Source organism: Camellia sinensis, chromosome 8 (assembly GCF_055761805.1).
Source record: "Camellia sinensis isolate YWXY chromosome 8, ASM5576180v1, whole genome shotgun sequence".
Lineage (NCBI taxonomy): Eukaryota > Viridiplantae > Streptophyta > Magnoliopsida > Ericales > Theaceae > Camellia > Camellia sinensis.
Genome location: NC_138968.1, coordinates 149,950,422 through 149,965,822, shown reverse-complemented (window position 1 = coordinate 149,965,822; position 15,401 = coordinate 149,950,422). Strand labels below are relative to the sequence as shown.

General features: G+C 36.6%; 2 protein-coding genes and 1 pseudogene across 3 annotated transcripts; 2 read left to right on the top strand and 1 right to left on the bottom strand.

Moving 5' to 3' along the window:
* Window positions 1-341: 341 nt before the first annotated feature.
* On the bottom strand, window positions 342-6,263 carry LOC145797208 (lanC-like protein GCL2; annotated as a pseudogene). The gene is made up of 6 exons (XR_014338452.1): window positions 6,000-6,263; window positions 5,699-5,877; window positions 5,403-5,514; window positions 5,179-5,295; window positions 4,759-5,098; window positions 342-856 (listed from the first exon to the last, which is right to left on the bottom strand). The product of XR_014338452.1 is annotated as a lanC-like protein GCL2 (transcript).
* Window positions 878-2,330, top strand: LOC145797207 (eukaryotic initiation factor 4A-13-like). Its single transcript, XM_082883803.1, has 2 exons — window positions 878-2,117; window positions 2,155-2,330. Exons 1-2 carry the CDS (start codon window positions 1,728-1,730, stop codon window positions 2,245-2,247), a joined length of 483 nt encoding a protein of 160 aa, XP_082739929.1. The 5' UTR covers window positions 878-1,727; the 3' UTR covers window positions 2,248-2,330.
* Window positions 6,264-7,892: 1,629 nt separating the features above from the next.
* On the top strand, window positions 7,893-13,680 carry LOC114274042 (clathrin light chain 1). Its single transcript, XM_028215904.2, has 3 exons — window positions 7,893-8,812; window positions 12,431-12,584; window positions 12,690-13,680. The coding sequence occupies exons 1-3, from the start codon at window positions 8,385-8,387 to the stop codon at window positions 13,353-13,355; spliced, it is 1,248 nt and encodes a 415-aa protein (XP_028071705.2). The 5' UTR covers window positions 7,893-8,384; the 3' UTR covers window positions 13,356-13,680.
* Window positions 13,681-15,401: the final 1,721 nt, after the last annotated feature.

Genomic DNA, 15,401 nt, shown 5'->3' with positions numbered 1-15,401 from the left:
TGAGCTTGGTTAGTTATTGTGTATTCCATCCAAGCTTGAGTCTAAATTCAAGCTCAAATTCAAGCTCGCTGAGTCAAGCTTAAGTAAAATAAGCTTGGCTTGGTAATTATTTAAACACAAATAAAAATATGAACATACTATTTATATATTAATTTAAAATAATATTTATATAATAATATAATTTTGATTCTAATTTGAGCTCAGAGTTGTTGAGCTCCACCTTAATTAATATTTAATGTGCTGAACTCATGCTTGTTAAGAGTCATGCTCGAGTTGAATTCAAGCCAATTAATAAACATGACATAATACAAATTCCTATCAAGTAGCTTGTTCTGTTCAAGTGAATGAATCTTGCACCATTATATATAGAGGCATAAATGTAGGCAACCATATATATAGACAATGATTGATAATTCGCCTACACAACTTTCTTATACATTCAAAAGTCAGAAATCAACAAGACGACCCTAGTTGTCTTGCATAGTTTTTCTTACTTTACAGTGATACAAAAATCTTCAGAGCTCATAAGCAGGGAATTTAGAATCAGTGGGTTGAGTCATATCTAGGAAAAGACAAGCCATGCCTCCAATTCCTTCAAACAAAGAATAGGGGTTATCTCCACCATGCATCTCTCCCTCTGATATAAGCCTGTGAGCTCTATCAAGGAGAAAGCAAGTGAAAGCTTTGGCTCTGTACAGAAACTCCTTATTGCCTGTCAGTCGGTAAAGTGAGAGGAAAACAAATGTATTCCCACTTATGCCATGACAAATGCCAACTCGCTTGAGTAGGCCACGATTCCAAACAACCCCTGCTGCATTTACAGCTGCTTCCAAAAACTCCTTGTCTCCAAAAACCCCTTGTCTCCAAAAACCTTCGTATCAAACAAATTTTGAGGCAATTACGAGCAAGACAATCACAAGATGGGCAGAAATAAAAATATTTATAACAAAAAGTTTAATCACACTTAACTATGACAATTAGATAATGGGCATGCCTTTTCCATTTCACCACCTGGTCAATTTCCAGGCAAACTGAAAGGAAGACTTCTACTTCTACAAGCTTGTAAAATTATTGCTTGTCTTGTGACTTCATAGCTTTCCACTCTATTGGTATGTAGGGAAGCCTTGTCAAAGAATATTTAACTTCTAAGTTGCAACTTAACATTGCACATATATGGGTAATAATCCACTTAATGAGTTGAAGCCTTTGTATTAACAATCCAATAATGCAGCAGGTTAAAATGCATATAAGGAGAATGAGGAACCAAAGAAATTAATAGTAGTTGTTAGAATTTTCCATCTTTACCTTCACCTACCTCCACTTCACCACACACTCCACTTCACCTAACCCACTATCACCTCCACTTCACCTAACCCACTTTACCTTCACCTACCTCCACTTCACCACACACTCCACTTCACCTAACCCACTATCACCTCCACTACACCTACTACCACATTTTCTTCTATATATAGATTGTATAGGAATTGTAATTAATCAATCTTGTAATACACAACAATCAATATATCAATCAATAATACATACAATTTATTCTCTCTCTCTTTCTCTATACATTATTTCTTACATGGTATCAGAGCTGGTTTAAAACCTAATATTTTCGCTTCCCCGGCGGGCGGCAACCTCACCTTAGCCGCCCGCCGGACCTCAACCTATTCCGCTGATAAAATCAACAAAGATTTGTGCAACTGTAGTCATGTGTGAGGCTGATGGAGAAGAATTCTTCACCTCATATGACGAGACAGTCTGGAACTGGAAACACTGCAACATTCTGCTCTGGAATTCTGCAGCAGCTAGATTATAGCTTGGTTGAGTGCCAAGCTTTGGTTCTTCCACCCACTCTTGAACTTGCCCAGCAAAGTGTGAAGGTTCATGCTTGTGTTGGAGGGACTAGTGTGCGCGAAGATCAGCGCATTCTCTCCAGTGGGGTTCATGTTGTTGTTGGTACTCCTGGTCGTGTGTTTGACATGTTGCGGAGACAATCACTTCGCCCTGTTTACATCAAAATGTTTGTCTTGGATGAACTGATGAAATGCTGTCACGAGGTTTTTAAAAATCAGATCTATGATATTTTCCAGTTGCTGCCACCCAAAATCCAGGTTGGGGTGTTCTCAGTTGCTGCCACCCAAAATCCAGGTTGGGGTGTTCTCTGCCACAATGCCACCAGAGGCTCTTGAAATCACCAGGAAATTCATGAATAAGCCTGGAAAGAGAAAAAGCTCATGCTAGGATTTGCGAAGTGATTCGCTGCAGGAATTTTGGCTTTGGATGAAACCCTTACCATACTCCACTCATTCTCTCCAACTGTTCTAACTTTTTATTTTTATTATTATTATTATTATATCAAATAATCAATGCACTCATGTTCCCCACTAACAGTGTCCACTTTTAACCCAAACCATTTTCAATCCATCATTTCTCCTTCACCTTTTGCACCCCACTCACCGACTCTCTCTCCACTTTATCACATGGGTTTGTCCCTCTCTCTCCTCCATTTGATTTCAAAAATCACTTATTTTTATTTATTTTTTCCAAGTCACTTTTCCTCTTTTTTAAATACCCCACTTTATTTTGAAACAATCGCACTGATGTTTTTCATATAATCCATCTATAAATATTTTTTATTTATTTTCTTTCTCCCTTGTTTTCTTTCATTTTATTTTTATTTTTTCAACAAAACACTCCCAAAAAAAAAAAAAAAAAAAAAAAAAAAACATTTTACAAACTTGTCATTTCTTCATGCCGGGGATCAACCCCGATCAGCATTTTACACCATAAAAAAAATAATAATAATAAAAAAAAAATAAAAATAAAAAAAACACAAAACAAAACAAAACACAACCAACACAAATCGGAACAGTGGGATTTTTCTTCTCGCCTATTCTGCCGGTCTTTTCTTCTTGCCACCGTCTTGGGCGGCCCTTGCCGGTTTTGCCTCCGTGTTTCCCACTCCACTGGGCATGATCACTACTCCCTGCTCCTCCACTGCAGCATATGGCGGCCCTCCAAATCGGAACATAAAACTGGCCTTCCGCTTCAGCTCCTTGTTTTCCGCCTTTAGCACACTTATCTCTGCTCGCGCATCCTTATACATGCGTTGGAGCAGAGCCAGTTGGGCGTTTAACTGCTGCACCTCATTTGTCCTACTCTGCAGCCGGTTCGACAAATTTGTAACCGCAGTCATGGTTTCCACACATGACTTCAAGGTATACTGATTGGCCTCCACATCCGACTGCACCGCCATTTTTTGCTCCACCGACCGCATCGGAAAGTTCAACGGAGCAAAACCAGAGGTGTTTGGTTGAGGTTCACTGGCCACCGCACCAGTTATTTCTCTTGTGGACTCGTTCAGTTCTGGAAAGAGCGTGAGCAGACCACGGGACGAGGAGGCCATGTTCTGGGTAGCTGGACGGGAAGAAGAGGCCATGTTGCTGAGTGTTTCAGAGACGGGTTGGTTACAGAGTATTACAGAGTTTCTTTCTCAGCAAAGGAAGAGTTGTTTTCAGAGGATTTTCAGAAGTTTTTTTGTCTGCCTCAGCCTCAGCATCAACCTTGGTTAAATAGCGAGGCAGCCACGCGTATCGCGTGCCTCTTGCCACCAGACGACAAAACGGGCGCGCAAGCCAAGGCGCCCACGTGCCTCGCCATCATGTCCGGCACACCTTTTGATGAATTGGGCACGCCTTTTGATGGCACACCTTTTTGACAACTTTGGGCACACCTTTTGAGGGTGCAATTTTTTAAGGGGTCCGACAAGACTCTGTAAACTGTCCCGACATTGATTCCGGTTAGCTCCTTTATGGGTCCGACAAGACTCTGTAAACTGTCCCGACATTGATTCCGGTTAGCTCCTTTATGGGTCCGACAAGACTCAGTAAACTGTCCCGACATAGATTCCGGTTAGTTTCTACAAGGGTCCGACAAGACTCTGTAAACTGTCCCGACATTGATTCCGGTTAGTTTCTACAAGGGTCCAGCAAGACTCCGTAAACTGTCACAACATTGTCTTCTACAACGGTCCGACATGACCCCATAAACTGTCTTCCACAACGGTCCGACATGACCCCATAAACTGTCTTCTACAAACGGTCCGAACTGTCTTCTACATCGGTCTGACACCACCATCCAGTGTCCTCTACAACGTTATGACACCACCATCCAGTGTCTTCACCAATGGTCTGACACGACCATACAGTGTCTCCTATCCTTTTTTATTTTTATGTATTTTCTTGTTTTGTTACTATCTCCAAACTCAAGTTGGTTAGTTCCTATCCCCCTTGAGTTTGCGGGGGGCTGTTAGAATTTTCCATCTTTACCTTCACCTACCTCCACTTCACCACACACTCCACTTCACCTAACCCACTATCACCTCCACTTCACCTAACCCACTTTACCTTCACCTACCTCCACTTCACCACACACTCCACTTCACCTAACCCACTATCACCTCCACTACACCTACTACCACATTTTCTTCTATATATAGATTGTATAGGAATTGTAATTAATCAATCTTGTAATACACAACAATCAATATATCAATCAATAATACATACAATTTATTCTCTCTCTCTTTCTCTATACATTATTTCTTACAGTAGTTCTCAGTCCTATCTGCATACTTAAACTTAACATTTTCTCAACTGCATCGTTGTTCCCTGAATATTTACATGATCCCATAGGCTATCAAGCTACCTTTGGTTCTTGATTGGCTAGAGGGTCCAACACTTGAGAGTAAACTAGATTATGCTAATGAAATTACCTCAGCCGCTTTGATCAAAGTGAGGGCCATCCCAGGAGCACCATGACACCAATGCACGAGACAATCACTCTTGCAATCCTGCTCACTTGAAGGGTAATTTCCACTCGGGAACCGATACTTGATCATGTATTTAAGAGTACACTTGACCTCCTCAGCCTCATCTGGACTCAGTTTTGCATACATCAAAACGTGCATAATCCCTGCCATTCCATGTGCAGCTCCCCAGTACTTTTCACCATACCATTCAAACATGAATGGGCATCTTTCTTTAACACCCAATGCTCTCCCATTCTTCAAAATGTCATTCACCACTGCACCCTATCGTATAATTAACAATCCACTCTTAATAACTCCATCTAACTTAAATCAATAGGTAGAAGTGCATACAGAGGCCTTAAAATGTAGTCAGAAGGAATCGTTCCCTCGCCTATATGTTTGTTTAGGAATAAACATGCCCATAAGAACCCATCTCTCCCGTATAACAACTCATCAGGGAGATCTTTCGGAATCTTAATCTATTTTCATGGTTCAAATGCAATCAATCAATCAATACCGAAAACCAAATCACAAAATTTCTCAAACAATGCCACCATAGCGGAGCAAAATGCGATCAAATTACTACATCTTTAAATTGGGATAAATAATAAGTTTGCAACTGATCATCACCCAAGTGATTAGCTACAACAGCACCAAGGGTACAAACACCAGCCCGGCCACATACAAAAGTCACATCCCTACCATCAATATATTGCATAATAAGCACCTTCGAGCTCAATTGAACTTCAAAAACATTGCTAAAACTAAAACTCATAAACAGAAATGCATAAAATCAATCAACTGAGCCATGGGGGGGGGGGGGGGGGGGAGAGAGAGAGAGAGAGAGAGAGAGAGAGACAGAGACAGAGAGAGACAGAGAACCTGGACTGAGAAGAAGCAAAGTCACAAGCCTTAACAATCTCAGAACAGAGTTTGAGATCTACTTCGTTGTTAGTGACTTGATAGGCTTTGAATTGCAAAAAGGCTGTCCCGAGAGTTCCTGAGTAAAGAGTGAAGTCTGCCACACGTTGTTCAGTGATTCCCCACGTCTCCACCACCACCTGAAAACAGAAACAAAAACAAAAACACAAACACCTGGTCGGCACGCCACTCTAAATCTTATACAAATCACATTCACATAGTAAAACAGAGACATAGAGAGAGAGAGAGAGAGAGAGAGTACAGTTTCTTTGAGATCCAATCCAGCTCTTTGAGTCTCTCTTAGAATGCAGAGTAAGGCATCAAGAGAAGCTTCATCAGCGAATCTTCAGAGCCCACAATCACTACATCTTCTTCATTCTCCTCGACCAAGTCCGGCATTTCATTGAGAAAGAAACGATCCGTCACCTTTTCTCCACCAGTCTAGAGAGAGAGAGAGAGAGAGAGAGAGAGAGCTGTTTTCTAGAGCGAGAGGGGAGGAAAGTGTTGACTTTTAACCGACTAATTTGAAAATTGGGCAAATTACATATACCTCTCGAGATTTGGCTAAATTACAAATATTCTCTGAAGTATGAGAAATTATAAATTTCTCACTGAATGTTATATTTGCATAAGAAATTAGGAGATAATTTGTTATGAAATAAAAACTTCAGGGGACAAATTATTATGAAAATACAAACCTCAGAGGATGGGATGTAATTTCCGAAACTTCAAGAAAATATTTGTAATTTAGCCTGTGTTTGGCAAGGGTTTTTTCAGGCTTTTTTGACTATTTTAGCCACAAAAAACAAAATAGGCTATTTTAGCCATAACAAACAAAACATCACATCCAACCTATAATCATTACATTCTTCTCTCACAAAAAAGTCAAAAAAGTCAAAAAGCCAAAAAGCCCTTCCCAAACCAAGCTTTTTAGCCCAGGCTAAAATAGCCAAAAAAGTCAAAAAGCCAAAAAGCCAACCCACTTCCCAAACGGAGGCTTAGTTAAACCTCGAAAGAGGTATATGTAATTTGTCCTTGAAAATTTGATTAAAAATTAATTTTTAACTTATTATTATTCTATTTTTTTACGAGAAATTATTTCATATTTTCGGGATATGACGCATGTGTATTTTTTAATTAATTATCATTTAAATATAAAATAAATTATTAATAGGTGTTGATAGTTTGACTTAATTTTTATCATGTCTTATTGAAAATAAATTTTAGTAAAATTATCTTTAAAAATAATTTTTTATGACAATTTTTTATATATGTCACTAAAAATTGATAATTAGTGACTTTTTTTGTCATGATTTTTATAAATTATTGCTAAAATTTATAATTAGTGACTTTTTTATGATAAATTTTTTTCTATAGAACTTATTAGACAATAAGTTCACTTATTAGGATTTATGTTTTTCAATCACCCCACATAATATCTTACCTATTCACTTTTTTATAAATTATAATACTATGAAATATCACGTTCCAATATTACTGAATAATTTTTTATTTTTACACATGTTTTAAAAAAAATAAGAAAATGAAAAAAATCAGCTTTCAAGCTTATCTGAAGCATTATCTACTACAGAGTACAGACACGTGCCATGGGGTAGTCACGTAGCTTGAGAACGGTCCTCGGCCCAATACGTGGCCCGACGAGAAGCGTCCGTGTGTCCACCTACAAACGATAGAATTTAAGTTTCTTTGTAAAGGTAAATTACAAATATACCGGGATGTTTACATAAAATACAAATAATCCTGTTTAATTTTGAATTTCAAAAAATATTTTTTCAAGTTTTTAATTTATATTTTAATATTTTTTAATGATTTTTAAAAATATTTTAATTATTTTTTTTAAAATTTTAGATCCATTTAAACTTAATATATTTAAAAAATGAAAAATTTGTAAAAAAATCTTTAAAAAATTTATTACATATAACAAAATATAAAAATATATTAAATTTTTATTTTTTGTATTTGGTGAATTTTACAAAAAAAAAAATCACAAATATTATACTTTTTAAGCTTATTTATATTAGATGTATTTAAAAATTAAAAAGTATGGGTAAATTATTAAAAAAAATTATTATTTTTGAAAAATAAACTCAATTTTCTGAAACCAAATATGATGAATTGCTTTCTATAGCTTTAGACATTAAAAATATCTCTTACTATTTAACAAAATTAACGGAACAAACAAAATTTCTAATTATTTTTTTATATAATAATAAAATTATTTAAATTATTAAATGAAATATTTTTTAATATAATTAAAAACTGCTAATTGACTTAATAATTTAATAATAAAATGACTCATTAATTATGCAATTAGAAATTTGAAGGATGTAATGTAATTTCCAAGATAGAATAATTTGTGTTTTAAAAAAAAATTTAGAGTATATATTTGTAATTTACCTATTTCGTAAAAGACACTTGAAAACGACGTCGTTACGTGTTCACAACTCGTTTAACTCGTGTGAAATTTGCACTTGTTTCATTTTCAGAGTGAGAGAGAGAGAGACTTTCGATCCAACGACCTCTTCCTTTTCGGTAGGTTTCGTCCGATCTGAACAGACTGACGATATAGAGAGAAAGATAAGGATTTGTAGAGAGAGAGAGAGAGAGAGAGAGAAGAGAGCTGAAAATGGCGTCTTTTGATGATACATACAACGATGGAGCCGAAATTGAGGCTACATCGCGGCCCTTCGATGACGATGGCTACATCGGCTACGACCCTCGCCTTCAGTCCCAGCACTACGATTTCGACCTCCCCGCCGCCGTCGATGACGGTGCACCTCCGCCTATTTACCACAGCAACGACGACTTCGGCGCCGCCGGTGACGACGTCAATAACAATCCGGATTCGATGGATGGCTACGGGTTTGAATCGGGCCCTAACCCTGACTACCCTCCGTCGCCGTTCGAGTCGTCTGTTCCCGAATTGAACGGCAATGGGAAGCCTTATGATCTCGGAGCTGACACAGAGGGGCTATTCACTGGTTCCGATGGTCCTCTGCTTCCGGACCCTAGCGAGATGAGAGAGGAAGGTGCTGCTTTTCGCGAGTGGCGTCGGTGAGTTTTTCTGTTGTTTGCTTTTGTGGATCTGAATTTTGTTCCTGATATATATTAATATCTGTACAGTGAGCTGTTGTAAATTTTCATTAGTTTATTTCATAGATCTTGTATTGTCTTTTTTGGATTTTTGTCTTAAATTCATGTGTTGACAAATGAATTATAGGAACCAAATATGACAAATATGACCATTACTGAAGGAATTTGAACAGTGAAAGATATAGGAGGAAAGGGCCACGCTTTGCTTCAGTTTTGACTATATTGGTTCACAAGAGCAAACCCATTTGTTTGGAATTGTGTGATTCACAACTTGATTGAGGCATTGAGTGGATTCCCATCATATTCATGCCCCCTTATTTATTTATTATTATTATTATCAGCAAAAGAAACTTTATTGATGAGAAAAAAAATATACATTTCATATGAGATTACATCAATAAAAAAGGAGAAGTGAAGGGGAAGTGCAAAGAACATGAAAGCAAAGCACCACGATCACAACTAGGTTAGCACCAAGGAGAATGCCCAATCATTAGCTAGCACAACCACATAGGGTTGGTGAGGAACCAACAAACAGCAAAAGAAACAAACAAACAAAAGGCAAACAAACAACCAAGGCCTTAAGCATCAAACATACAAAACACCAAACTGCCAACCCAAAAGAAATTCAACCCACCACCAGCAGACACAACCAACTCCCCTGGTGCAGAATTTAAAGAATCTACCTGTATTACTCAACCAACTCCCTTGATGCAAAATTTGACTTGTTGCAGGTTATAGATAATATCATTAACTGAGTAACTCAAAGAGGGGCATGAAGATTTGGCCCATACTGCAATCCTTAGCTTGATAGATTCACACAAACCCTCAAAGTCCACCTGTGAGCCATTGAAAATGCAGTTCTCTGTTTCCAAATGGACCAGAACACAGCAAGAGGAATGGCTTTTCAAATCAACTTCTCCTGTTTTTAAAGTTTAGTACCAGCCCACCAATGGAATAAGCTACTCACAGATCTAGGCATTGCCCAAAGAAAATCCCACCAATCGATAATATTGGACCAAATCTGCTAGACAAAAGGGCAAAACAGCAGCACATGGTTTACACTCTCCACATCATTATTGTAGAAAATACAATTTACATTTGTTTCATCACTGAGAATACCAATTCTTTGAAGGTAACTGGATGTCTTAATCCTCCCTTTCCATGCTAGCCATGCAAAGAATTGAACCTTGGGTGGGGAAGCATTCTTCCAAATAGAGTTTTGCTAGTAGCTCCAAGATTCAACTCACACCACTTATAGACTGAGGCAATAGCAAAAGAACCAGATGTACCTGCTCCAAGAAAAATGTTTAACGATATTATTTGAGTATTTTCCATTTCTTACATCATCAAATACTTTTAAGTAAATTAAAGAATGTGTTGAGTTAATTCTAAATTGGCAGTCATACATAATTACCTCAGTAACTAATTCATATCTATGTAAGTGGTTCTTAATCCGTTCTTGATTGTAATATATATACTTCTAGTTATTGGTTTGTATTTATTGAGTTTTTTACTCAGCATTGGAAAACATTTTTGCTGCTCTCTTATTTAGTTACTTTGCTCGGATGAATTTTGTAGTATACGGTGTTTCCTTTTACTGTCTAGATTTTGTTCATTTGGTGAGCTTTTACTATTAATTTACAATTATTTATTGGCCGTTGTCTTTTTTGAGTTTTGCTTGAACTGAAAATATACCATTTCTTCTTCTATCACATTTAGTCACTTTACTAAGATGAATTCTGTTATATTTATTGGATGCATGCTTGCCGTGTCAAATTTAATTTAATTCATATTTAGATTTTGTTTAGTAGGCAAGCTTTTTCTAATAAATATGTTCTGCTGAGACTTGAACTTCCCCTTGTCTCCTTGCATTGCACTATCCTTGCTTTATACTCCTACTAGTGAATTACCTGTGCCTACGGCACTCCCCTTCTTGTTTGGCTAAATATAAAAGAAAGAGGGGAGGAGGTATCCAACTTCTTGTTTGGCTGCACTATTATTGAAGCTCTCAGGATCACTCAACTAATAAAATCAAGTAATCTCTACTCAGTTCAGCATCTATTATAGTTTTTCTGTCATGATCAACAATCTTGTGGCGACAATAAAAAATGTGTTAATTACTCATATGGTGTTAAACTATGAAGAGCTTTACTCATATGAAAAGAAATTGGAAACCATTAAATTTTTTGAAGTTCTCAGGATCAGTCAACCAAAAAATAACTCATAGTAATCCTTACCCAGCTCAACATCTATTAAAAAAATTTCATCACGATATGATCAACAATCTTGTCGCAGGAATCATATAAGGTGTTAATTACTCGCAAGGTATTTACTATGAGGAGCTTTACCCATATGATTAGAAATGACCCCTTTAATGTTACAAATAGAAATTTGAAAATTCCATTATCCTGCTGCAAGGTGCCCACATGAATTTTGTCAAACTATCTCAGCCATTCCATCTTGAGATGGAATGATATATATGAAATGTTGAAAGAGGGACATTTTAGGATTTGATGTATTTCAGTAGTTCAAATCACTGAAGAGACATTTATTTGAGATATTTTTTTTACACTTTTTGTGTTATAATTTTGTGGTCTTAGCATTGTTGTATTTGTCATAATAATGCTAGGTGCACATAATTAGAATATGGAAAGTATACAGAAAATATAGTGTGGTTAAAATTTACCACATGACGTATTTTATATACACTTTTTGTATTCTAATTCTGTGTAATAGATAATAGATATATATCCCTGGGGAAGTCCTTGGGTTGCACCCCTTTAATTTAAACCAAAAAAAAGAAAAGAAAAGATAATAGATATGATTTTCCTATGTCCTTGGCCCATGTCACGCGATTCAAGCACAAAATTCAAACAATTAAGAAGGGAGAGGAAATTATATTAAGGAGGGAGTTCATTTCATGTTTGACCATATGTTTTTACAGAAATTTCCGGGCATATATGTTTTTCTGACTGTAGTTGCTGAATCTTGGAGTTGCAAGTGTGTTGCTTTGCATTACGTTGTCCTCAGAGCTTTCCTCAAGTTTTCAATGTGATCCCCCACTTCAAATACTTCTATTTGAGCCCTTGAACATTCATAATCAAGCCAATGAGATCCAGCTTTTTAATGATGGTTAGCAAAGTTGTAACGTGTTTTTCATTTGAGCTAATTTGGAATGGGTTAAATAGGAGGTTGTGAAGATGGACAATATTTGAATATAGGATGATTTTAAATGTTTCAAATTTAACTAATACTTTCAAGGTTTAAACTTGAGAGAGATAAGCTAAATGTAGCAGAGATGGAGAGCGGAAACCAACAGGTGAAGTTCAGTTTCATGTGAAGGTGTAACGCTATTGGTGTTTTTGCAGTTGTCTTTTCTTATCCTTGTTAACAGGATAAACTGCATTAGCTTATTTATCTAAGTTTGGGAGCTCAAATAGAAAAACATTAAAATATTGAGAAAAGTGTGAAGGAGAAATATAATTTTGCCTTATTGTTGTTATCGTAATTTCTACTCAGTAAGTATATATTGCCTGCACTATGTGGTTAGTGTTTCAAACTTTCCCTTAATTTTTGCAGCCAAAATGCCATTTATCTTGAGGAAAAGGAGAAGAAGGAGAAGGAGATGAGGATCCAGATCATTAATGAAGCTGAGGAGTACAAACAATCTTTCTATGAGAAAAGGAAGCTCAACTGCGAGACTAACAAGACCCAGAACAGAGAGAGAGAGAAGGTATTACTGGCAAAAGTCTGTTCCATTATGTATTGGCAAAAGTCTTATTTTGTATTTTATAATTTAATGTAGTGTTGAGGCAATCTAATTTGTGTTCTGGGACAGCTGTACTTGGCCAACCAAGAGAAATTCCACAAAGAAGCCGACAAACAGTACTGGAAGGCAATAGCGGAGATCATTCCTCGTGAGGTCGCTAACTTTGAGAAGAGGGGACGGAAGAAGGATGAAGAAAAGAAGCCTTCAGTAATGGTCATTCAGGGCCCAAAGCCCGGTAAACCTACTGATCTTGCCAGATTTCGGCAACTTGTTTTGAAGCTGAAGCAAAACCCTCCGCCTCACATGTTACCTCCCCCACCTCCACCTGCAAAGGATGGCAAAGATGAGAAGGGTGGGAAGAAGCATGCAAAGGGCACGGAAGGGAAAGATGTGAAGAACGGAAAAGATGCAGTGGCTGCCACGGAAGGGAAAGATGCCAAGGATGGGAAAGATGCAGTGGCGGCCACGGAAGAGAAAGATGCCAAGGATGGGAAAGATGCAGCCGTGGCCACGGAAGAGAAAGATGCCAAGGATGGGAAAGATGCAGCAGTGACCACGGAAGCTGGTGGGGCTGCTGATGCCGAGAAAGCTGTTTCACCTGCCAAAGATGCTGCTGCTACTGCAACCTCTACCAATAGTGGCCCTGATGCACCTAAACCAGATGTGCCTAAACCAGATGCGCCTGCTGCCACTGAAGGGGACCAAGTTGCAGAAACCGAACCAGCATCTGCTTGATGACGAACGGATGATTTTATAATTAATTTCTTCCTAATTGATTGTGTCTTTTAATTTTTTGTTCTTTTGGGCAGAGTTATCTGAATATGCTTCTTACCATTCAGCATAGAGAATAAGAGAGCAGCCACATTTTGAGTTTTGAGCCACATTTTGAGGCTTCATGGCATGAAGCATGTGCTGCGGATAACTTTTGTTTCTTCCTAACTTGTTTTTTTATGGTTGGGATTATTTTGTTTCAGACTAAACTATGATGTTGATTAAACGTGCTTTTTGGCACTCAGATATTTTACCACGTTATTAATTTAGCATTTTCTCTTTCTTTGCATCATGTGTTGGTTGGGTTGGTTATTGGCAGTTTGATATGTGATAACCATGTCTGATATCCTTGCACTTAAATCACAGGAAGTCTACCGTGCCAGAATAGTATCAAGAAAATTATACAGATATTTAGATCTATGGTGTAGGTTCAAACTTCATGATATGGGACCACAGCATGAAATTTTTTTTATCATTCATCGCAAATTCTGGGTCTTTTGGTCTGGGACTATAGAACTCTGCTCGTTAAATTATGCGGCTTGGTCATTTGTTGGGTACATTGCAAGGAAGACGTAGGCATGTTGTCTCTCTCTATGTTATTCAATAATGCCTATCAGATCTTGCAGAAGTCTTAACAAAAATAAAATAAAAAAGGTTAGAAAAAAGACAAATGCTATTAGGGATGGCAATGGATAACCTACCCTGTGGGTATCCATGGAGACCCAACCCAAATACATGGGTTTTCCCCTCTTTTTCTTATCCATTGGGTAGGGTAGGTGATATTCTTTAAATATCCACAGGGGATGGGTTGGGGATGGGTACCCACTAATTTCCCCATTTGTTTTTTTTTTTTTTTTTAAGATTCACAACTAAAACTAAATATACATTCAAACTTTTTTCTTTTTTTTTTTATTTATTTTTTCAGGTTCACAACCAATTTTTTTTTTTTTTTTTTTTTTTTTTTTTTTTTTAAGATCCATAACCAAAGCTAAATATACCTCCAATCTTTTTTTTTTTTTTTTGTAACAAACATAGATTTCACAGTGAAAGCTAAACAAGAGTCTTGAGGGTGAAAGCGAAGATTTCACGGTGATTTCCAATCTTTGTTTTTTTCCAATCTTTTATAGATTTCATAGATTTCCCATATGTTTGTTTTTTTTTTTAACAAACATAGATTTCCAATCTTTTAACAAACATAGATTTCACAGTGAAAGCTAAACAAGACTCTTGTTTAACTTTGGTTGGAGGTATATTTAGCTTTCACATTTTTTGTAACCACATGAACAGACAAACACTGAAAGAGGAAATCTATGTTTGTTACGAAATGTGAAAGCGAAGTCCGTATTAAAAAAGAAAGAAAAAAGATTGAAGGTATATTTAACTTTTGTTGTGAACCTTAAAAAAATAAATAAATAAAAAATAAAAAAAATAAAAAAAAAATTGTTAACATTAAATATATTTAAAAAGAAAGAAAAAAGATTGAAGGTATATTTAGTTTTTGTTGTGAACCTTAAAAAAAAAAAAAAAAAAAAAAAAAAAAAAGTGGTTGTTAACATTAAATATAAAAAATAAAAATGGGGATTAAAGTGGGTTGGGGAAAATCCATACCCATTAAAAAATGGGGAGGGTAGTACCCATGGGAAATGGGGAATGGGGAATGGGGAAAATTTATTATAGGGGAATGGGGATGGGGAATTAATATCCACCCCATTGCCCCCCATTGCCATTCCTAAATGCTATGCTACTGCTGGTAACACAACCAAACCGAACCTACTTTATTTTTGGAGGATGCGTTAAAAGAATGTTATTGTCATTTTAAAATTATAAATCTTACTAGCTATATAAATTATAAAAATTTAAAATTTTTAAAATTATGTTATATCACTCATTAGTAAACTAATTGATATATTAATTGGTGTGTATAGTTTCATTTATGGCAGTATCCATGAAAAAAAAAGAAAGAAAGAAAGAAAAAGGCTCTCAATTTTTTTTTTTAAAAAAATTATCTTA